Source organism: Oculina patagonica, chromosome 6, assembly GCF_052425735.1.
Source record: "Oculina patagonica isolate OP01 chromosome 6, crgOcupat, whole genome shotgun sequence".
Classification (NCBI taxonomy): domain Eukaryota; kingdom Metazoa; phylum Cnidaria; class Anthozoa; order Scleractinia; family Oculinidae; genus Oculina; species Oculina patagonica.
Window position 1 is genome coordinate 2,274,293 of NC_135763.1, and position 24,626 is coordinate 2,298,918.

Sequence of the window (24,626 nt, forward strand, 5' to 3'; positions counted from 1 at the left end):
CGCGCGCGAAGTACAAAAAGTCACAAAAAGCACATCTCCAAACAGCAGAGCAGTGAATTTTATAGCTTGACGTACTTTATATGACCCTTTATGAAAGGGTCGATACTGCTCACTTCTATAACGATGAAAACGGCATTTCGCCTTCTCTTACTATGTTGCCTAGCAGAAGTTACCGGTAAAATTCACGTAGAGGTAAGTTTTTTTGTCGATATTTTCGATCTGTTTGTTATATTCGTTGGCTTGCTTTGACAAACTTGTTTCTGATGAAACCAAAGTAATAAGCTTAAGCTTATATTTTTAACACAATTGGAAAGTTAAATTGTAAATTGCTGTTCATGAAACCAAAGAATGCCACAAGTAATGTCAAACTACTAAAACAATCAATGAAAGACCAGCTAAGCTGCTATTAAACCAGGCATTTTTTGGTGTTGTTATGCCAAGCTGTTTGTATTTTTTACACTTCAGCGTTCAGGGATCTTGCCAGTGAATTACAAAAGTTTTGGAATCCAGTTCTGTAAGTAATCTCTTCGTTTTTTTAGCCCCAAGAACCCCACTCAGTATATAATATGTAGGAATTAAAATAAAGTTTCGTTCAACAATGTCTCTACTACAGCTTAGAATGTGTTGAAGTGAAATTTGTACTCCGTTTTCGTTTTACAGACATAACGCTTGCAAATGATGCAAGAAAAACGCTAACAATAACGCCCAAAAAACCGAGATGTTGTTGGAGAGTTGACAAAAATGACCTGGATTGTAAGGTTGGAATTTGCTTATCAACCTTTTCGTGTCGACATTTATCGAACTACTGATATTTAATTCGTCTACATACAAGTTTATACTTTGGGACTTCATTTTTTCACAGTCGATGGAGCTAGTTGGTGGAAACGAAATAAAGCTGTCGCCGTTAAAAAAGGAGAATATGACCTATGTATTTCCAAACAAAGTAAGCTTGGATCAGCATATTTTTTGTTTGAGGTATTTTTGCCACGTAAATTGTATATAGTTCTTCGGTAACAGTTGTACATAGACAAACCAATCAAAAGATGACAATATTCCAATCAACTTCAGGTTTTATACAAATAGTTTAGTGAACGCAGGGACGGGTAAGAGTTTGCGACAACATACAAATTTGGCTTGAAATTTACTTGTTTGTTTGTTTTTTATCCATTTCCACGGCTGAAAATATAAGATGTGTAAGCGTCGACACGAATCAAGCATCTCTGCGAGACTCAAACATTTAGTCGGCTTCAAATTGTCTTGAAATGGCTTTAATATTCCGCCCGCATCCACTTCTATAAACCTTAATGGCTTTACAAATGTCCAAAGAGCGACTTCCCTTGGGCAATAGCTAGAAAGGTATTAAATGTCACTCCGCATAGTCAGTTAGGGACTTGTTATTTCATTTTGCTGTAGTGTATATAAAATATGCGGCACTTTTTCGTGTTATAGTACCCAATGGATAGAGCAGGAAATTGCGACTTTACATTTGTGGTGGATGAGAAGCAGTTTCGTCACAGAGTGAATTTTAACACCACAGAACCAAAAAAGACTTCATGGCTTGATGGTATGTACATCATCTTATAACTCTTAAATTTAAATGCTGTTCAGCGAGACGTGGTTTATATTATACCTGGTTCAGGTCTCAAGGTAGGCTCCATTTCCGACAGAAAAGGTAACCCTATACCTTTGATAAGAAAATGTTACCCCTTTCACATACCTACAGAAGGATGTTGTATCTCTATTGTTTCCCTACCCTTCTGTATACGTCAACTCGTAAAATCCCTACCCTTTTAATATAATTTTAGCCCGAACAAGGTACCCTTTTGGGGGGAGTCCCCCGTATAGTCCATTATAGGGAATGCCCCCCCCCCCCGCCAGGGTCAAGATAATAACCCCAAGTTGATTTTCCTTTTTTTACATCATTGAGGCTATCCCTATTGTATTGGAGCGTAAGGTATCGTTCGTTATTAAAAACTAGCGATGAAATGTTACAATTTCTGAGCTTTGATTGGTTAACAGGCAATGGTGTATGAGCTTTAACCACAGATTTGGTAGGCGATACGCGTTAACGAGAACAGCTGGAGAGCCAAATATTGGAATTCTTTGTGTTTTAATAAAACAATTATTCCAGTTGCGCATGTTGGATATGATATAGTTCCCGGGGAGCGCCTCGTTGGATATCTATCGTCTCATATCCAACGCGTGCATATGGAATAATTGATAAATATTTTATTTTACAGTCATCGGCTTTGGAAAGGATAGCTACAGGAAATGCCGCGGAGTTGATAGGGTGGGTATACACCAGCCATTAAATGAACTCTGTCATGGGTTTTAGCCAGATTTACACATAAGAAAATGACCATCAAATTGAGTCAGAAATATAACAATAACCACTAAAAACAGTTAAGGAGGATTTCGATAACACAGCACTGAATACCGCAAAAGAAGGTACGGATGTTGGACAAAAATTGAAACAGATTCCGATGCGAGTTTTTGAAATACTAGTACTGTAAAGCCCTGACCAAACGGCAACGCAAGTAGACGCAAGTCAGTGAAAACTTGCGTCCACTTGCATCTCCGTTTACCCAGGACTTATGTGCACTTGCGTTGACTTGCGTACCCTTGCGTTGACTTGCGTTCACTTTGGTCGAGATCAAATTTGCGCTTAAGTCAACGCAATTTTTTCACCGCTTGGCCGCCCATCGCAAGTCAATGCATTTTTTTTTGCAGTGTACGGGTACTTCAAATACTGAATTGCATCTCGTAGCATTTCAAATGACTTTTTGCAAACTTGCGTGCACTTGCGACTAAAGACCACTAAACTTGCGTGTCCGTTTGGCCACCCAACGCAAGTCTGTACGCAAGTTGAACTTGCGACAACTTACAAACAAGTATCGGCAAAGAAAAAAATAAAAAATTACCTTACCCAGTGTATTTAAAGTGTATGTGTGCTCTGATAGTGCTATGGAAGTTATTCTTGTCATTAAATACGGCAGCCTTTTTCTCATGCTTCAGACCCACCTTCCAAAGCCGTGCAAAGTTTACTTACGTATGGTATAAATTATGTCGGCTCCCATTGTCAACTTGTGCTCGTTCATGTTTGTTTGGTTTGATTTCTGTTTTTCAGGATCCCAGAAATAGCTGCAAGCCTGTAGACTGCGTGGAAAAGTACAATGGCTGGAGAAACTTTTTCAGGGAATCGTCAGGAAAGTGTGAAGTTGTGCATGATTGTTATACTAAAGGAAAGAAGAAAGATGACCTTCCGGAAATTGTAAGTCCTCCTTCTTGAACGGTTATATTTTTCCCTTATATGCTGTGGACAATTTCACTATGAACTAAATTGGCATAGCACTGCGTGTCTAGCTGTTTTTTAGGTTATTTTTACTAGTTTCATAATTTTATGGAAAAAACTCGCGAGGGTTATCGTGTAAAAGGTATAGTAATTGTGCAAAACCTGAGTTCTGAAAGCCTTTTGGGAGCCTACTGGCTGGCGCTTTAAGGTTCTATGCCACGGATTTTACCAGATTATTTCAACAGCCAAAATCTATATGGCAAGTCCATTTTATATTAAAAAATGCTATATGAGAGCACTGAAACTGTTAACGAGCACCTTTGGCTGCGAATGGCTCGAATTGCAACTTGAAAAAGTAAGGCTTACTATTTTTTCAAGTTGTTTCCGCGCGTCTCGCTTGGTTTCTATCCGCAAATTACGGTTATATCTTCCTTTAGATGTTCCAAGATAATGTTTTTTATGGGTTAAGTTGCCTACCACTACTTTCAGAACAGTTTAAACCAAAAATCTGCGAAAACCCCGTGACATAGCCGCTGAATAGCCTTGGATTATTGCTACTCCCTTTGCATGCATGGGGCGCTCTTGTCCCTGGCACGCAGGTAACCTTCAAGCATTTCATCGGGTAGCCTAACGATTTGTTGGTATCCAGTGGATGTAAGGATTAAGCGTCTTCCCCAGGAAAACAGCACCATGATTTCTCCGTCAGCACTCGAACGCGGACCATGTTCGCCTGCCTGCGCTAACCATAAGCCACTTATCTCCCACAAAGCCATGGTTTACTTGTTTCTCAGAGTGTTACGCGTGCAAAAACTAGATCAGTTGATAATGAAGATGAAGTATTCAACATGACACGAGCATGGGACAAAGCAAAATTCTTATTCCCCGACGGGAATCGAACCCATGGCCTCCCAGATACCGGTTGGGCGCTCTAACCAACTGCCTACGAGAGAGTCGTTGTAAGCTGGGCCATTTTACTAGGTTGATACTAGGTTGATAAGTGTTACATGTCACAAGTTACATGCAAAGTTCTCGTGGATTAGCAACTTAAAGTCTAGTTTAAAGCTTGCGTCGTATTAATTTTGCCTTCACTACACAACCGAACACACACAAAGACTATGAGGCATGGGCACGTTGGTCAGCCGGGCCCACGATACATTTTATTGACACATCAATAAGATTACAGCAGGATGAATAAAATCATACATAGCCTACATGCACCACAGCCGGACACGTAAACCCCAAAAAACCACTATGGGAAAAATTAGGGACCGTGTACCCCCGACCAATGCTATGGCGCAGCCTTTGGGGTTTTAAGGCTTACACAAACAAAAAACAATGATATCAGAATAATGAAAGAAAACGATAATCAAAGTACAATATATTCACAAAACGAAATAATAAAAATTTAACTTAACGGAGTAAAGTATAGGCCAAAGAGGCTGACCGTAGAATGTCACAAGTCTCTCAACGAACTCTATTTCAAACACGCTAACCATAAGTCCTCGCGTGCTACGCTCGCACCCAGTTCTCTGGTCCGTGTCGGCAAAATAGTAATTTATGTTAATTAACACTATCACAAATTACATTTTATGTTAACAGGCTTTTGACAAAGACTTTAACGACTGCAAGAGTCTTGTTAGTTCTGTGTTAACCAAGAAACAGAAAAAACAGATCCATGATAACATGGAGAAAAGTAAGCTGGCAAAGACGAAGTACACCTTGGAGGATATTAAAGAAATCAACAAGGTGAGAAAAGAAAATCATCTCTTAGCGGAGGGTCTTGATGTAGTGCAGTGCAGGGGAAGGAAGAGTAAATAATGTTTCCTGTTTGAGGAACAAACATTGCCCGACATTATTAAAATTTGGTTATGTACGTAGTACAGCCCAGGATGTGTCTTTAAAAATGATCGGTTTTGCAGTTTCGGGTTACACTGTCAAGTTAATACCATTTTAGCCCTAGCCTCAAAGATAACCGAAGTTCTGACTTTATCATATTAAAAGGGTACAATTAAATCACGGGAATTTTCGTATATTGACTCAGATATTGGTCGAACGTTTCTAAATTTTGTCCGAGGGAACGGATACTATGCCAGAATCTTGACTAGACCTGAAGACTCGATAGTGATCGACGTTTTCAGGTCGACTTTCGGAGGGTACTAGTGTTGTTTCTGATGGAGCGATATATAATAATCGGAAACAGCTCAGGTAGTTAAACGAGTTAACGAGGAATTACGAGCAGGAAACTTATGAGTAATACGTGTGAAGTCAGTGTTATTATAATGAGAATGCCGCGTATGTTTGAATGACAGGTGCCACTCAACTGTCACCATGGTCGCCGTGTTGGTTCAGTGTGCGTTTGTGATGACGGGTGGAGGACGAAGACTAACAACGTTCCCAAGAAAAATCTTCGGTTTATATACGACTGGTGCAATGTAAAGATAAAGAAGTCGAAACACTCTCAACAAAGAGCTCTTCTGCTTGCTGTATCCTTTATCAGCAGTACAAGTTAGAAAGTAACAAAAGCATGCAAAGAAAGTCCTGTCCGGTAGCCTGGTAGCCTCCCACGCGATCGTGTTTCACTGCCTGGGGGCTAGTGGATTATTACTCAGTACTTGCCCAATGGGAGTAACATTTTTGGACATTTTAGTTGGCATATGAAGTAAGGCCATTAATAAAGGCTTTTGAGCTAGCACACGATGACTCCAACTCGCTTAAAAGGCAATCTGGAAAATTTATTTTCTTTACACCTGAACATTCTGCCCAGTTGTTCTTTAGGAAGCAAAGAACAAAAGACAAAAATTTCTATTCTGCACTTTGGAGTCCAATAAATGTAATTGTATCACCAGGTTCCCCGGGCAGGTTCCCAAAAACACCCCCTTTCCCCCCCCCGCAAGCCCCATTCACCGCACTTGTTTGCCTTAACTAACCAATCAGGGGTTGGGTCTCATGGGTTTCACTCTTTTCATTGGCTGGGTGTTGATAATATGGGGCTGTTTCATTACCGACAGCGAACAGCATGAGGACGACTCCTCAAGGAACACAGACGTCTTAACTCGACCATTCAAAAGCTTCTGTAAGTATTCTCTCATAAAAATAAGTATCATAACAGAGAGCCGAACCGATTTATTTAAAGTATCATGTCCAAACGTAACCCATTCTGCTGCTTTTCCGGTTAAAGTAGTTTCATAGAACTTAACAAATGCGGTTGGTTATGACGGACCTCGAACCTAAGAAATAATCAAGAAGAGGGATGTAGATTGCTTAATTATGGTTTGTTAAAGAAACGCTGCTTGTCATACATTGAGTATTTGGAGGTCAATTTCTCAATTTGTGAGATAAGTACTGCATGTACTACAGTTGAATGAGCAGGATAAGCGCTTGGGGATAAGATGGTCCTGTGCTTAGTCGTTTGGGTTCGTAACAGTCAAAAAGGAGTTTAAATAAAACTACTAATCTTTTTCTACATCTACTGTATAGCTTCACGAAATCCCAACAGCTTCTTTTCATACATCCCCCGAAAGACGAGCAAAAGGATTACACGTGGCAATAAATACACTATAACATTTTGCTTTTCTTCTTGCCTCACAGGGGACATCATGACAAGGTTATGGCGAAGAGCTCGAGGAGATCATGGCTATGTTCACACATCATATGAACCTACAAATGACAATGAGCTTCAACTACAAAAGGGTCAGAGAATAAAAGACATTGTAAAAGTTGACGACAATGACGGATGGTATGAGGTAAGAAGCGCTAATGACCCCCTAGTTACCCTAACTTGTCCTCAGTCGTCTCTTCTCTCTCTGAAAATTTGTAAGACGCTAGGATAACAGGGAGAAGCCCGACAAGAGTTCCCCCCCCCCCCTTTCCTTCTTCCTGTCATTCTCCGCGTCTTACACTCTTCTTATGTGAGACAACTGGAAAAAGTTTGCCTTCCATGTTTTCGATGGGCGAGCACCGGATAATTTTGTTGGCGTATTTGGTCTCCGGCAAGCCTCTCACGATTTCGAACTCCATGATGGCCCTCGCCCTATCAAAATGCGCTCCTCGCTTAAATACGCCTGCATTGCATGCTAGACACCCCGCAAGCTACAAAACTGTTCTAAGATCGGGGCTTATAGTTATCGTCCCCTTGATTCTCTTTGACACACATGAGAGTTACCGGTTGTGGCACAACTTGCAAAAAACCGCTCGGGCTCGCCTGGCTCGCTGGCTCGCCAGTCTCGCCTCGCTATTTTTTGCAAGTTGTGTCCACAACCGGTAACTCTCATGTGTGCGGGGGTCGCAATGCCAAAACTCTCATGTGTGTGGGGCCCGCAAGGCCAGCCCTTTTGTGTGAAAGGAGGAAAATGTGAGTGGCTTTTACATTCCTAACTTCCTGAAGCAGATTCGCCGGACCCGACAGTGTACCAATCGTTGTATGGCGCCATTGTATTAAATTACAACCAACCTTTAATTGCTGTGCCAGAAATAATTCCTATTGAACAAATGCTCTTATTGAGTAAACGAAGATGGGAAGAGGGAGAACTGGAGAAATTAACTTGAATGTAAAGAAAAACTTGAAAAGATCTCGTGGAAAAGCGTTTACAACCTACAAAAAAACTAAAGAAAATGAAAAACAAATAACAATCTTTTTAACAGACGAGCTGATTGAAAAATTAAAAAAATTAGACAGCAGTGTTGTCGCAAACGTTTTAACAAGCTAAACAAAACTTGCACGCTCCGGTGAGTTGCGTGACATTTTCAGAGAGAGTCTGGAAACCATATTTCTAGTTCTCAGGCCCTTGGACGAGCAGAAAGAAACATGGCGGCCTAATCAGGATTTAGTGTTTGGGCCGATAAAAAACGAAACAGAACATATATTACAAAAAAAATACGCTCAGTTAACGCGCTGTAATTTTTTGTGCCCCCACAGAAGCTGGCGAAGTGAAGCGAAGAGAAGAAATCGAGAAATAACAGGATTTGATCACAGAAGTTTAACGATCGATCGAAAGAACTTTCCCGAAACATCGGACTCAATCGGGCCTGTTTATTTTTTTTCTGCTTCAAGCATTGCTTCCACGACTTGATATGTTATCTGTCTGACCTCATTTTGCCAAACGGGAGTAGAAAGTTCGGTTAAAATAAAGCAAATCGCTTGGAAAAGCACCAACATTTTAGCCTATTTACCAAACTTTACCAAGTGTCTAATTAATGATGACATCATCCTGATGCCCAAAAGCGCATGCGTACTTGCTCAAAATAGGTGAAAGGGTACCACAAGTGAAAAACGTGACAAAGTGAACTATATATAAGTAAACGCGGCCGTAACTTTTTGTTAGTTCACAAATTCTGGTGAAGTCAAGGGAGGTAGTGATGGCCAACCACTTGAATCCTGTTATAATGGCTTGTGCGGATGGTGAATTACGGGGTATAGGGGGACTCCTTTCAGTGGGAGATACCCCTGGGTGAACCCGCCTCGGCCCTACTGATAACGTGGGGGTGCTCAGAAATTCCTCGGGATTTCAAACCTCGGCAGAGGTAAAAATGTGGGACAGCCGCCTTGTCAGCGGCGGGGAAAAAGTCCTAGCCGGGGCTAGGCAAGAAACAGCCAACGAGCACCCCCCGACCAGGGTTTTGCCCTTTCGTTTGACCTGTCACGCAACGTCACGCGTGGCTGTCACGCTCTGTGTCACACAATGTCACGCTTGTGTAACACAATGTCACGATTTGTGTCATGCGTTAATTTTTTTTCTGAACACTCAGATTAAATCCAGTGTTTATTTTCTCAAATCTGATTTCGACTCTGCTGATATTCTTTTTTTAACCTATCTAATTCTTCTTTCGAATTTCCTGTCTCAGTTTCTCAATGTCAGGCTGTGGGGATGACTTTTTTGCAAATTTTTTGTAAGGTGAGCGAACAGTTCTGAGGGCCTTCATCAATTGAACTCCATCAACTTTGTAAGAGAGCGGCAGAAACAAGTTATGACAGTTTCATTGCAACAGCAAGAGAATTTTCTTATGTAATTTTCTCGCTCCAGTGAAAGCGGCGACACGCCTGTTGCAGCACAGGGAGGACGCACCGGCCCCGACTACCGCTGTCAAGGGGAAGCAGAGAGAATGGACAAACCACCCAGAAAGCGGAAGAAAAAAGACTTCACCTTTCTTTCAAAACAGCCACCCTAAAAATTATATACCTAAAGTTTTGAGGCAAAGCGGGAAAGTTTTTTTTACGTTTTTTTCGCGATCACCATAAGCAGGGGCACTCGGGAGCAATAGAGATGAATGCCTATAATAAAAGTTATTTTTTTACACAACTATAGTAAAGTGCCGTAAATCGAACCCACCACTAACGAAAGAGAAGACAGAGAAACGTCGCGAAGACTTAAAATTTATAACTTTTCATACGGTTTTCCACGTATGTCAAAAAACGCTAAAAGGCTTGATGGCTTACCATTTAGCAAGCTTTGTTGCTTGTCGATAAGGTCACAGTTGATGAAGTAATTTTTAGGATTTGAAACATTATTTACCTCAATTGTTTCAAAAAATTCCTTTTCAATACTTGCGTAATTCTCAAACCCAGGCAAATTAAAGAACTTAATAAGACTTTCATTCAGTCCAAAAGCTTTTAAATTGGGCTCTTTTGCTTTTATTATCAATGAACGACCTGCAATGCCTTTTGTTACAGAAAACATGTTTTTCTCTGGAAATCCTTTTCAAAAATACTCCCAATGTCATCGAGTGAGAAGTTTCCTTGCCGTATATAACGCGCCTTCTCTTCCTTGTTCACTTGTTTATAAAAAACTATTCCATCCTTTCCAAACTATTCCAGCTGTTGTAAAGAGAACAACTTAAAAGCCGGATATAGCTGGTTTTGGAATAGGCTGGTCAAAATAAAAGTCGGATTGGGTAACAGTCAGCACAACCATTTTTATATTAAATAAAAATAAAAAATGTTTAATATAAAAGAGAACCAGGATGCGAAAACAAGAGATTTTATGAAGTGGAGAAAACCCCAGAAGCAACAACAATTCTGAAGCGGCAAAAGACAATGCATGGAAACCTTTCTTGCAAAATACCAAACGCTGACCGAACAAAATTTTTGCACAGGTTGAGTTCGCGTACAACCACACAGCAACGGCAGACATATTACAAGGCAGGGCAAGGCCATTTGATAAATGTTTTTGGCTCTGACAGCAAATATTGGAGCCCAGAAATGAAAAAAGCACTGGGGGTGAATCAAATTTCAGGCGGTTTTCCACAACAGCTGTCACCAAGCGGCGCAAAAGGCTCATCTTTGCCAATTCCAGCTGTTGGATTTCACGAAGCCGCACCAAGTTTGAAAAAAATATTAACAGCCAAATAAACACACGTCACACCAGACAACACAACAAATAAAAGATTTCAAAAAACAAAACGAAGCAACACAGGAAAAGAGTCAAAAAGGTGGCTTGCAGCAAAATAGGCCATGCCCAGCACATTGCGGGTGCGCGACAACAGGCTGCGGATAAGTCGAGATATCGATGAAGAGCACTCAGCCCAGCTTGCCACCGATGTGCGAATTTTACCTTTTCACGTTTATTCACGATAAGGCGAATATTGTTTCAGATGGGGGAATTCAGAGCGTAAGCGCCTTGCCAGGCGACCCCACTTTTAGCCAGTCGACAACAAGTACGACGGGCTTCGTACAAAAGAATAGTGCTGAGTTCGGTGTCGACCCGTCAAGCGATTTCCGTTTCACAACAGGCGCAAACCACGGACTTGGTAACGTTTATATCTGATCTCAAAAGGTCCGAAAAATCTGGGCAAAATACCCCGATTACGATAAATTTCGGATGAAGGTGGAAGCAAGCAAAGGTAACTTGACAACACGAGCCAGACGACGCTGCATATGCACAGGCAGATGGTTTTGTCCTAACGGCACTGAAGGGCTTACTCAGGCAGGTTTGTCGAGAGTAAACCAGTCGATAGAGGCTTTGTCTACTGTATTCTCGGTTCGCAGGTGAACGTTCGAAGTAGCATACTTGGAACAGGCGGCCGTGCAAAGGAAGCGCAAAGTGAGTTCCTCGTGTTGGTTGAAGACGCTATAAGGCAACCTGACTGGCAAAGTCGGTCCAAAGATACCAACTAGCCACGACGAAGCTAAGGTTCGGCTTAACCTTGCAGTCTGCCCAGGTGCCTGGCTGATGCCCGCTCGTATGGTTATAAACACAGAAAGCGTTGTTGGCTACAATAACCAGCTTAAGCAGGCTGTTGTTGGGATGAAATTAGGAGTGAATGATGAGGTTAATAAAGCTACAAAAAAAGTGGGCGCAACAAGTATGAGCGGTGGGCCATCAAAAGTTAATAGACCAACAAGTCATTCGTCAAACCCGATTCACAAAGCTGCAAAAAAAGAGCCGGCGCCACATACGCCTTCAGCGGGTACTGTGACAAAAACAGACGAAAAGCAGAAGCCAGACACTGAAGATACAGCACACGAAAAAAACAAGATCTACCTTATTGCTGGTGCCGTTATTGTTGCGTTTGCAGTCAGCCGAGCTCTTTGAGGGTGCCCAAGGGGCACCGGAAACCCTTCGGGTTTTCCCTCTAGAGCTTAGCGCTCGCTTCGTTTTGTAACTCGCTCGATAAGAAAGATAGCAACACCGACAATCAAAAGCCAAGCATTCTTGCCGAGGAAGCTGATCACCTGGCCGGCCGTTCGAAACACAAAACTGGCGATCGAGCCAAGGAGGCCCGGCAGAATACTTGCAATTTTTTTGCCAAGTGTCTGAAGACCGTCACCAACACCTTTTGCTAAACCTTAAACCGTTTGAGAGAGAACTCAGAATACGCCAATAGTCGTGCCAACGGCAAGCAAATCTGTGGTGAAGCCATATTTTGAAAATCGCTTTTACCTTTCTCTTAATTTGTCTGTTAAAGACAATCTTCGATCCTTCTCTCTTCTTTATAATTTTTATTAATTACTCTTCGCGAGCTTGTTTCTTTCCGTTGTGGCCTGTTTCGCGTTTGCAATTCTTCTTTTCATGTCTCTCTTGTCGTATTTCCTCTTCCCTTTCGAGCCTTTCTGTTTCGTGTTGTGGAATTCTTGTAAAGGTATTGTTACCCCAATCACAGTCTCGTACTCTACTTTTTCAACCGATTAATTCTTCTGTAATCAGTGCGCCTTCAATTTGTGTTTGCCTCTTTAGCTTTTTCTTTCCTCCGGGCTTTCATTTTATCTTCTGCTGTTTTTTGTTGTTATTGATGCCTTCTGAAAGACCCATTATCAAGAGTTAATCGACGACTTGGACCAAGGGCTTTAAAACTTTTGGAAGTCTATATTTATCTGTATTCTTCCTTGCCTTGAATTTGGTTGTTAAATATAATAAGGCTACCTGGTTTATTAACCCGACTTGCAGCCTTCCATTCCATATTAAGATGTCAGCTAGAAACTTGTCAAGATAACTCGAAGCAGTGAAGGTTGTTGTCGCACTACGTCGGGGACAGGAAAATGTTGTTGTTTCGTCCGGCCTATTCATTGTGGTTCTTCTCCCAGGTATTCCTTCACTAGGTCCGGGCGTTGATGCCCCTCCAGGTTGGAATGGGCCGTTGTATCGCTGTCATGTCATTACGGTCGTCACGGTCGCCTGTATTCCAAAAGAGGACCTGCACAAGCCACCTCTACCGCCATGTATATTAAATAAATACATTTTTTAATTAAATTACAGGTCGAGCGAAGACACCGACCAACGTTCGAAGAGAAACACCAAACGCGCTCAAGGCAGACAGAGTGCGACATCGCATTACATTTAACCCGAATAAAGCGTCTCCAGAAGAAATGAGAGTTGCTGTGCCTAAGCTTGAAGAAGGCGTAGTTCTCGTGCCAGGCTCCCTGGCTCTTGTGTTCAACTTAACGGTGAGCGGCCATGCCAACAACTTTCTCGTAAACAACGTCACCCGGGCGCTGTCTCAAGGATGGTGGTAAAGTTTGCAGGAGATATTCTGCAGGATACGAACGCTTACGACGTCTACAAACTTTTCGAGGACCTTTCTGCCGGTAGAAAAGCGCAGCAACATGTTTCTTGAAGGTATACAGTCGAGGATATGAAAATCCGTTCAAACGCGGTGACAAAAAAACCTCAGGAGTGACGCGGAAAAGAAGCTGGCAGAAGTTTATGGAAGCAAGTATCGTATCCCGCTTGATCACGAGATTTTGAGAGACCATGGCGTGTTCTATCCGCGCGCACCGCAGACGAGCGCTTCGAGATAAAATGAACAGTCCAAATTGGTTGTAAGAGGAACAGATTCACAAAATTGGGTATGAGAACGAACCACTCGAATACGAGCAAAAGAATTGAAGAGAAGTAGAAAGCACTACATTAACGGCAAAAGTTTCTTTTACGAGAGTGATAATTACAAAACGATCACAGTAAAAAAAGCTACTGACACGATAATAAACGAAAGCATTAACGTCCCAAAGCGCTCCTTGAAGGGACTTCTACTTCTTTTCCTGAACCCCACGCCGCAGGTGAAGAGATACAGAATTTCTTTAACCCTGACATAACAAATGTAAAAATCAGCGTGAACGGCGTTCCAAATAAGGTGTACAGTCAGGGCGTTAAAGGAAGAGAAGTGGGAGGAAGTTCTCAGGTTCTTTGGCAAAAACGCAGACCAAAAAATGTTTAATAACGCCACAAAGTTTTATGCAGAAAAAAAGTTCGGGCTTTCATTGACCTTCGCTCCATGAGCGACAACAACATGCACGGAGCGGGCTCCGCTTGGTGAACACAAAGGAGGCGTTAATTTAGAGATACAGAGAACAGCCTCAGGATCAGGGAATGTCAAATGCTACATTTTCGCTACGCTGATGCACAATTTCTATTGTAAATAAAGAATTACAAAGTGTTGAGTATTGATATAGCTTTCGCAAAGCGAAGCATGGATCCTGCCAATATACCCTTCAACGCCCTCAGTGGGACCAACGAACCAGGAAAAACAAGATACGTGGTCAATCAGCTTTGTGGCCCTTTCCGAGGCAAGTTTGACTACATCGTGCCATCTGCCCGACTTTCGAGCACAACAAGACTTATTATCGCTTTGCTGAGGAAGATATTCGATTTTGTTTCATGCGAGCAGCAGAGGTGGAATGGTTAAGGCTCAAGATTTCTTTGAGGGACGACGCATCACCTCGACGACTGTGCTGCTCGAAAGATGTAAAAGGAAGAACAGGGGAGTTGGTGAATCTTGCTTTCTCTGCTCGCCACGCAGGTTTGAGCGTATGGGTGTTAACTCAAAAATTGACAAGCATAACATCCTCACCGCGAAAATGTTGCGGCAATCGTTTTCTTTTACACCCCCTCTGCCAAGACCACGAAGGCAATCTTGAGGATTACGCTGGCGAACGCCAAGAGGATACAAAGAAATATTAAAGCTAAAAAAAAATAAGTTTTCGCACTGTCATTCTCATCGCCACCCTACGGCACAAAATTTATGAACATATTTTAGAGTAATAAAGGCTGACCCGCGCAACAACCTCACCCGAGCGAGAACAAGAATAGCTCCGTAGGAAGAGGAGCGAACCAGAAGTCAGAAAGCGTAGGCACCACAAGGACCTGACATTCCTGCTTTGCGTGAACAGCTTGCAATCCTGTTCAACAGGCAAGTCAAAGAAGCAACGGTGTGCAGCTGACACACGAGCAGGTGAAGCGCTTGACAGATAAAGAAGTTGAAAAGTACTTCAAGAGAATGAGGATACGTGGCACCAAGAAAGGAAATCTATTGACAGCGCGCTAACTCTCAACAAAATAGCAAGTCTGTTTGTGCCCATGAAAAATATGAAGCTTTACAAAAAGAGCTTAAAAATGACTACATTATAAACAGCGAGCTTTCCAATCTTGTCGGCAGTTTGTCTTTCAATTACGGCAAGCTTCTTGCTCCTGCTTCTGCTGCTTTGATAACAGCAAAATATAGATTACGACTCAGCAAGCATCAAAAAAAAGTCAGATCTGATGAAATCGCCTGAGCGGCAGGGCGCCACGGAAAAAAGCTCCGAAGGCACCACTGAGTAATACTCACAAGACTCCTAAACAAAGCTAAGAAAATACTAATAATAATAGCAAGAGAAAGTAGCAAAAGACGGAAACATAAAATATTTTTCATAAATAATGGCCGAGCCGAACAAGTAATGAAGTAACTCCGAGGAGTAACGCGCCGAGGGCGCGCCCGTTTCTACCTCTTCTCCTGTTACTTCAACAACCCAGCAAAGCCGCCAAAAAAAAGGAGTGCCGGAAGCGCAGCTGAAAAAACAAAACAGGCTCGTGAAGCACAGAAAAAGCTGTGTCGAGGCTGCTGCAATAATGCAAAAGAAAAGGAAAAGAAATCTGCGGCTGCAAGGAAATGTAACACCACCTGCCGTAACGGAACCAGCTCCGACCGAGCCTCAGCCGCAATCAAGCGGTCTCACCACAAATCAATGGATATTTTGTCGCGTTGCAACGTACAATAGTGAAACGGAAGAAAAAAGTATAAACGAAAAAAGAAGTCCATAAGCTCCGCCAACCATAAAGACACACCAGTTCAGAGAAAGTGAAGGGCAGCGAGACACGCGCCAGGTAGCGCCAAAAAAGGCAAAAAGAGAACGTCGAGGATTAAAAAAATAAAAATAAAAAAAAAGAGACGAGAGACCAAATGAGAAGGCCAGGGAAATCGAAGAAGATGAGGACAGAAAGGAGGGAAAAAGCACAGTGAAACCAAAAAAAAAAAAAAAAAAGAAAGTTTAAACAGGAGTAGAGGAAAAAATAAAAAATATGAAAAAATAGAAAAGAAGAAAAAAGAAAAGAGAAGATGAAGAAGAAAAAGTTTGAGTTAAATGAAAAAAAATATAGAGGAAAAAATTTAAAGAAATATGACCAGAATAACTTTTATTAGAACTTTAAATAAAAAATAAAAACAACACAACACCGTCCGAGCCGCGACCCACTGGCCTGCCGCGGAATCGGCTGGGGCCAAAAAAGTTGTAAAAGAAAACTTCACACCGACCCAAGCAGCAGTTTAGAAATAAGTTCACAGCCGTTGGGCAGCGGACTAACAGTCCAGAACCCCAACCAATTAAAAAAAAATAGATATACAGCAGCGCGGATTAGGTGGCGGAGATTGAACGCTGCTGTTTCATGGCGGAACATCTTGCTCGAGTTGGGTGGGGAGATGACGCCGTTGAAAGAAAAAAGACGACAGCCTCGAGGCTACCAGCATACGGAGTACTCTCGCGACCGCAGAAGCTTCCGACTGGACGAAACCAAAAATCAAACAGCAAGCGAAACAAAACTTTACGAACACAGACTACGCTTTCAAACTCTACAACCAGCACATCCTGACAAACAAATGATTCCTCCGAAAGAACCCAAGTTCTCTGATTTTATCAGCCAAGCGAGCAGCAGAAAAATGAATGATGTTTGTTGGCGCAGGCGCTCTTGCTCTTGGGTACGCTGCCTTTCGGTTTCTTTAAACGTTTCTTTTTTCTTGTATACGCATGGATGCAAAGATGGGAGAAAATCGAAGAAAATCCGAAAGTCACTATAGCCCCCAGGGCTATTGGAAGGGAATTGCTGCGATAAAAAAATTAGCCGAGGCTGCCAAGGTTTCCGAAGATGCCGCAAAAAAGTGGCTAGTTAAGCAGGCCCTTTGGCAGATCTACCTTCCGGCACCACGATACGTTCCTCGCCCAAAATTCGATGTTTCTTCTCCAAACGCGGTCCACCAGGCGGACCTTCTTTTCTGCCACACGACAAACTGCCGCGAGGGCGAAAAGTTTACAAATACGCGCTGACTGTTGGACGTGCCAGCCGTTTCAAAGAGGCCGAGCCGACCTCCAAAGATTCAACTAGGTTGCAAAAGGCAGAACAGCGAATGCACTAAAAGGCCACAGATGCTCAAGTTGACCCTGGTCGCGAATCATGGGAGCTGTTACTAAAGAAAGGACACAACCTAAAGACGCGGGCGTGTTAACATCACAGAGATCAAGCTATTGTTGAACGTTTTAATCAAACACTGGCAGGGCGCCTGTTTGGTTATCAGTACGGTGTCGAGATGAACCTGCCATCTGGCCAGCGGTCGACAGCGTGGGTAAAAAGGCTACCCGAAGTTGTTGCCGCTCTAAACAACAAGTAACCAGTCTTACTGGTAAGAAACCTGCTGCGCAAAAAAAAGGCTGTTTCGTCAAAACCGTCCTCAAAATATACAAGACCTGTTGGCAAGAAAGAAAAAAAACTCCCCTCTCTCGTTATGTGCGCTTTCTCTACCAACGGGAGTGGAAGGCGGCGTAAAAAGGGCTACAGATCCGATTTGTCATTAAAAGTCTACAGATGAAAGGTCTACTAAACCTAATCAGCCAGTTCTTTATTACTTGCACGATGGTCCAAAGCGCGGTCGTGCGTGAAGAATTGCTTGTTATTCCTCCAAATACACAGTTACCACCAAGCACTTAGTGTTGAGCCCCTTGGGCTCAGAAAAGCTATAAACGTTATGTTATGTAGCTTTTCGCAAAACTTATACCCAAGCTTTTTTATCCCTCATCCGCTATCCATCGCTTTGAGTCAAAGGAGGACAGCGATTTTTTCACCACTATCGAACACATCACATGTCAAGCTTCTTAGCATGTGCACGAAAGCTTTCCTGGTTGGAAAAGTGTTTCTTTGAAATTTTCGTGATTTATCTTTTTCTTTTCACCACTCTTACCCCCTTTGCCTTTTTATTTTATTTCGTCACTAGCATTTGAACATAGCACACTGGGATTCTTTATTTGACTTCCATGTGCCATTATGCCGCATTCTTTTCCGGCCCCTGCGCACGCGCACTCTTTATTTCCACCTCAGGAAGCCTTTCTTTATTTTTTCGATTATTTGTTTCGCCTTCTGTATATAATAATTTTGGCCTCAAACAAACGCACTCTGAAATTTGTTTTCCTGCGCATTCGTCTTTCATTTTCCCAAAACTTTTTTGTTTTTTGTTGAAAACAGCGGATGATTCGGGTAGTCGCTTGTGTCGTAATTGTCAATGTTCGCCGCCATGTCCGCGTAAACGTCTTCTGTTTTTATCTCAAGCAAAAGGCTGTCTGTGTCCGTATACAAAAGATTGCAACGCTCTCCGTACTCTTCAAGTGGTTGTAATAAAAATCATACATGCATAGCTGTTAAGTCAAGAATAGCCATGCCTGTGTAAATCGGTTTATTAAGCAAAAGCTTTCTTTTTCGCATGTCTATTCCAACCAGATCGTTTGAAAACATTACATGCCTTGAATACAATGGGCGCAATAATTTTCTTATTTTGTTTTTTCATCGCTACGCACTATCTATGTCTACACGGTTTCTCAAGTTTTCCATTGTTTTTCCAAAAATGAGTTATTCATACTTTAAAAGTTCTTTCAAGTCGCTTTCCGCTTTTTTCGGAATTCTGTGTTCATCCGGATGTACGGCTCCATCCACGCCTCTTGTTCAAACTCTAAAACTTTGTGCACTTTTTGAGCTTCATTCCCTGTTTTAAATAAAACTGCAATTTCGGTAATGCACGACGTAATTCGTTTTGTCTTCAAGCGTTAAAACAAGCTTTTCGGTGTCCGGGGGGCAAACCAAGATCTTTATTGTTTTCTTTTGGTAAGGCGAAAACATTTCTTTGTTTATTTTCTTTTCTCCGGTGTAATGGATAGTGTTGTGGGCGTCGTGCAACCTTCGATCCAGTCAACTTCAAGAAGCCAGAGATTTGCAAACTCTTTTTTGTCATTATTTCTTTTTCTGTTGGCATAACCTTTTCCATCTAAAACCACTTTTCGGAAGCGGCTTGCTCATTGCCCACCCGTAAAGGTTATTCGCATCGAGATACATTATGTATTTTTTGGTTGACTCGGATCAAATCCCTTAACATATGGGTTGTTCGCCTTTGCATATCTCTTGCTTACCGACGAAATCCCGCCTCTTATTCCCCTTTCGACGAAGAGGTGCATTTCGTAGTCTGTGAGTAACTCAAGCTCCACACCTGTCTTTTTCAAAAGCGCATCCCAAGCAAGGCCTGGCGTCGTGTAATAATTCGCGGGGTCCAACCCGTACTTCTCAAGACAAATTTTTCGGAAGTTTTCAAAAACGTCGGCTAACAGGGTCACGTCGGTCTTAACGTACAAATCGGGTAGTCGCCCAGGGTCTGCAGCCAAAGGTTCCACATTTTTGCGCGTGTTCGTACTCTCATCCGATGTGCTCGTCGGTGAGCTGCTGTAAACGTTCTTTTCTGGCAAACTTGTTTCTTAAATCTTTCCCATGAGTCATGATATAGGGGTAAATTCCCTTTTGCAAAGAAGTCAAAACTCACAGACGATAATAATTGTTATTTTAATGACTCCTCGGTATCGCAATAAAAGACTTCTTAAGAAAGTTAAGCTGTCTATAAAACGCAGTTTGCCAAGTGAAAATTAATATTTTCATTTTACATCTGTGCCAACAAATTGACTGCATTAAATGTGCCTAACCCCTCAGGTTGTGAAATGCAACTGTATTTGTGCCGGATAATCGCATCATAAAGTTACAAATTTGTGCGGCCCTCGAAACTTGCCTGTTATGTGGCAATGTCTTTTACCACATCCTTGTAGTTCGGCTGGATAAGCGGTTGTGGCACGCTAAGCAGTTTTTTGGTTTTCGCGGTAATTTGTGTGTTTCTCAAGCTTTTTAGTTATAGTGGGTTTCGGTATCCAGGTTTTTACCTCTTTTTCCTTTCTGTAATAACATTTTTTGTGCATCTGCCCAAAGTAATTAAGCTCCTTTTTGTTTCCAATCCACTGGCAAAGAGTCCAAAAAGTTTTTCATAGCGTCTTCGCAAATGTGGAATTGTGATTTTGAAGTTTACCCAGTCTTTGCCGTCATCACAAGAGGTTTTGTGACAATAACATTTCTTCTTCACAAAAGACAGTTCAAAAATACTTCAACGGCGTTTTGTCCTCGTACACAAATGTTTTCGTGTTCACCATCACTCCTACAACTGTGTAAGCAAATCCACATGCCTCGTGCTGTTCTGTTTTGTCTGTGTAACTCGGCTTCATGTCTTTCACTTCTTCACCAAGGTCTTTTCTTTTCTGGCGCTCCTCGGCCGTTCGCGTTACACCCTTCTATTGGCCTTAGCAGTGCCTCCAAGTCGGCGTAAATTTGGTAAGGCGCTTTCATTTGTTTGTGGTAGTTTTTAAAAGAAAGAGTGTTTTCCCCTTCTCCGGCATTTCGATTCTTGTTGGTCTGCCTAGCGCAGAATATTTTTTGTGCTTTTCGAGCAAGTCTTCTCTGTAAAACCTGTCAAGCACACATGCAAAAGTGTTATGTGATCTCCGGTTTGGTCATGTAACAAAGCACTTACTCTTTTATAAAACAGTAGTGCTGTGTAATCCTGACAATCAACATAAGAAAATACGGGGAATGCTATTTTCTTTTTCGCTTAATCTTAAAGGTATCACACATTCGTCTTCTGAATCCCACCCAAGCACATTTATTGCAAGGTTTTTTTTTGCGCCTCAAGCCTGTCAATCTGCTTTAGTGGCGTTGGAAAATCGATTCATTGTAGTTTATTCCGTCGTCAACTGGGTATCTGCTTGTTCTTTGCGGATTTTTCCCATCTCTTGGCGGAAATAATGCAGCTCTCAAAGCCCATTTCAAACATTCGTTATCCCTGTTTTGCACGTTAATAATTGCTTTCTTGTTTGCCAACTTTGGGGGCAAAGGCAAATAAGTTCCTCCTCTCAATGGCTGATAACGCGCAACGTTGATGTACGCATTTGTTATTCTTTCAATGGCCCACCCAGAGCCGTTCTCTGACCAACCCTCAATTTCTCCCTTTGCTTTGTCAATAAATTTGTCAAACTCTTTTTTATTTGTCTTTGTCGTTTTTTAAAAAAGGTGTGGTTCACTTTCTCTGAAATAGTGTTCCATGTGTTGCGTCTCACCGTCTATTTTTTTGAAAATTTGACTCAAGTCCAAAGCTGTTAATTGTAATACACGCTACCAAAAGCCATAAAACTTTTTTTTGTTTTTTCTTGCAAAAGTGTAAAGATCTTTGTTGTTTTCGTTAGCTTCCGGTATGTTCATTTTCCATACACGGAGCCACGTTAAAATCGGTGTGGGCCAATAAAAAAGTTAAATTTTTTGGGCTTGAAATTCACGGAGGTTTTCCTCCATCATAGCTTGCAAAACTTCGTCGAATATCTTGCGGCAGCCATTTTTCGGTGTATAACCTTAAAAATATTTGTTAATGATATTTATTCCTAGCACAGGGTTGGCCTTGCGAGCCCCGCACACAAAAGGGCTGGCCTGCGGGCCCCACACACATGAGAGTTTTGGCATGCGACCCCCGCACACAGAGAGTACCGGTTGTGGACACAACTTGCAAAAAATAGCGAGGCGAGACTGGCGAGCCAGCGAGCCAGGCGAGCCCGAGCGGTTTTTTTGCAAGTTGTGCCACAACCGGTAACTCTCATGTGTGTCTTTGCAACGCGCTCGCAGCCCGCCCGCCAAAACTAAAGGGCCCAGTGCGAAACATCTCGCCTGGTAGGCAGGTAGCAATGCAAACTATAGATTAAACAATTCACCTTCAAGTCAATTTACACCTTCTGAGTAAGAATTTGAAAGTTCTCATTGACAGAAATCACGAAGACTTTTATTGTCCTAAAAGAATTATCCACAGTGAAAGCTACGAAAACTAAGGCAGAATGCACGTGAAATGGAAAAGGGCATCTAGAAAAAAATCCTGGCAATTAACGTATCTAAGGCCTCCCGCCATATCAATACAGTGGAACCCCGCCTTACGGTCACCTCGTTAATACGGCCACCCCGTTATTACGGTCACTTTATTTTGTCCCGGCTAAACGCTCATACATTTTCTTATAATAACACCCCTTTAATGCGGCCACCCCGTTAATACGGCCAACGGCCACATTCTGAAATCCCAACCTGTATAATCCTTCATAATTTTACCCCGTTAGTACGGCCACTCGAATCAAATACCCATTTTTCGATCCAGTTATGTTCATTTTTCCATCATATTGTATATGTGCTGATTGAATCTTCAATACTGAGCTTTTTAATAACTGTACATCTGCAGTCGGAATGTTTATTATAGAACAGTTGTTTAGAAGTGCAATTGGAGTAGACCCCAGGAGTAGACCAGTCATGAAATTTGACCCTACCCCGTTAATACGGCCAACCCGTTAATACGGCCAAATTTCCATGGCCCGTTGGTGGCCGTATTAACGGGGTTCCACTGTACGTCACTTAAAAAATCCATCTCTTTTTGCAGGGGACATGTGATGGTGTGCGGGGTTATTTTCATCAAGACTATGTAATTATCAAGACTGAATCCAGACAGCAATCAGATTCTTAGGGAAAGCAAAGACATCCAACTGGCAGTTTCCAACTAGGGAACTAGGTTTTTGTAACTCAACAGAAACAGGACAAGATGAGACTTTCAGAGCGAAGGGGGTTTCATAAGAGAACCCAAAATTTAGTCCTCTATTCTTTAATAGTTTGTTGCATGCTGCGAGCTTCATTACAACTACACATGAAATAAAAGAGGTTTTTATTAAAGCATACTTTACAACTAAAAGATTCAGACTGCTTTGTTACATTACAAAATTGTGGTTTCGATGACGGCGAGAAGAATGTATCAGGAGAACGTGACGGCATCCTTACAGCAACCCTTGACGACTGAGATCCTCAAAGGTTCGTTTGTTTACAACATTTCCAAGAGAATCTTCGTACTCTTCCTGCAAACAGAATGTGGCAGTGATAAAACATTTAGCCACTGGTTGATTATTACTCAGATTCATACAACAGTCTATTGTAGGATAGATACAGTATATGTCGTTCTTTAATAAGTGATAAGGGTGTCCCCTGCAGACAAAAGGGGTGGTCCAGCTGGTCGGAAGTCAGGGGCGCAGCGCAAGTCAGGGCTAGTTGGCGAGAGCCAGTTACAGCCTTATGCGCCTCATGGCGCGAAGAGAACTAACTAAGGGTGTCCCCTGACAGAGGGTTCCACCGTACAAAGTTAGCTGTGGAGAAATCCTTGCTGACATCATCATTTACATTGTGCGGATTGTTCAAAAAGCAAGGCAGTATTGGCTTACCTCTTGATCAGGGAGCCAACGTTCTTTCGCCTTGACTGCCTTCAACTTGTGCCACACTAAAAACAAGGCAAACAAACAAAAAACAAACAACGCGTCATTCAAATCTGAATTACCTTATTATAAAGTTAACGCTAGTGTTAATTAAAGTATTTGAAATTAACGAATAGCGAGACTCCTGAATATAGGAAATTGACCCGATTGACACAAGGAAGCGTAGTTTGTGGCGACAACAAGATCAAATTTTATTCAAGTTGAATGTTTTTGGCCAAAATCATAAGAAGTTGATGTGTCAGATGTCGAACATCTGAAAGCAGGCATGAACTGTGTTGTTCCCAGAAACAGACAAGTTAAAATGTTTTTTTTTTTTTTTACTTTCTCGGATGGGTTTGGAACAACTCGACAATTGTCTGAGAGACTCACTCGAGTTTTCGAATCTTATCAGTCAATCAATCAACCTTTAACTTGGTCGGTACGCTTAGCTAAAAAGCTAATAACAACGTAAACAAAAGGCGCCAATTTCCGCCATAGCTTCCACTTTCTTTACAAGATAGAAGCAAGAAATTGAAGTAAAATCAGTGTTTACATAGCTTTAATGATTTATGCAGTGATTGACCGATCAAAACAAGCATTATAATTGCATTATATTATTTTAATATTATAGTAATGCAACTCAATAGTACATGCTACAGCATCTTCTATCAGGGTAACGTTGGCAAAATGTGCTGTGTTTGGAATTCCAAGACATCTCATTCCATGAGCGTGACGCCATTCCTGTGAAAAATGAAGATTAGCTTGAGTTAATGTAGGCATTTTATTTTATCAGGTTTTGTTTTAGTACAAACTGTATTGTTCTTTTACTTAATAATAACTGTAGAATAGTACAGTGTAGCTAACAGTGCAAGATCTGTTCTCTGCTCGTGAATTTTCTTACAGTATCCGTACATCTTGCAAGTAACCAAACCAAGGACTAATTATTCCGAGGCTGTTCTTTGGAATGGACTGCACCTAAATTACGTAAGCCATTAACCCTTGCAAGGTTTAGAAAGGGAACCAATGACTTTTATTACTCAACGGGCACCCACACGGCAAACATGTAAAAACAACATTTTAGATTTTTTATCTCTTTATACTGATGTTTTTTTAAATCGTGTTAAATAGAGTTTTGGCTATGTCCATGTCCATGTCTAGTGCGGCACAAGTACAAACAAGAAATTTGCTTTTTGTGATAGAACC

The 24,626-nt window shown here is 41.9% G+C and overlaps 2 protein-coding genes across 2 annotated transcripts in view; one reads left to right on the forward strand and one right to left on the reverse strand.

The window, feature by feature from the left end:
* Window positions 1-22,857, forward strand: LOC144657218 (uncharacterized). Its single transcript, XM_078517524.1, has 12 exons — window positions 1-192; window positions 466-514; window positions 661-758; window positions 863-943; window positions 1,450-1,564; window positions 2,241-2,290; window positions 3,128-3,271; window positions 4,892-5,038; window positions 5,602-5,775; window positions 6,227-6,365; window positions 6,881-7,035; window positions 22,568-22,857. The coding sequence occupies exons 1-12, from the start codon at window positions 91-93 to the stop codon at window positions 22,649-22,651; spliced, it is 1,338 nt and encodes a 445-aa protein (XP_078373650.1). The 5' UTR covers window positions 1-90; the 3' UTR covers window positions 22,652-22,857.
* LOC144657217 (splicing factor 3A subunit 3-like) overlaps window positions 22,830-24,626 on the reverse strand; it is a 13,650-nt gene continuing 11,853 nt past the window's right edge. Inside the window, exons 18-20 of the mRNA XM_078517523.1 lie at window positions 24,074-24,164; window positions 23,394-23,449; window positions 22,830-23,033 (exon numbers count right to left, since the gene is read on the reverse strand). Coding sequence (XP_078373649.1) covers window positions 22,956-23,033; window positions 23,394-23,449; window positions 24,074-24,164 — 225 coding nt within the window. The 3' untranslated portion in view covers window positions 22,830-22,955. The remainder of the gene's footprint in view (window positions 23,034-23,393; window positions 23,450-24,073; window positions 24,165-24,626) is intronic.

Excerpts from the sequence above, each read along its gene's own strand:
- LOC144657218 (XM_078517524.1), top strand. The coding sequence starts at position 91 with ATGAAAGGGTCGATACTGCTCACTTCTATAACGATGAAAACGGCATTT. Across the intron at positions 944-1,449 it reads CCTATGTATTTCCAAACAAA|TACCCAATGGATAGAGCAGG; the intron begins GTAAGCTTGGAT and ends TTCGTGTTATAG. Across the intron at positions 2,291-3,127 it reads AATGCCGCGGAGTTGATAGG|GATCCCAGAAATAGCTGCAA; the intron begins GTGGGTATACAC and ends TCTGTTTTTCAG.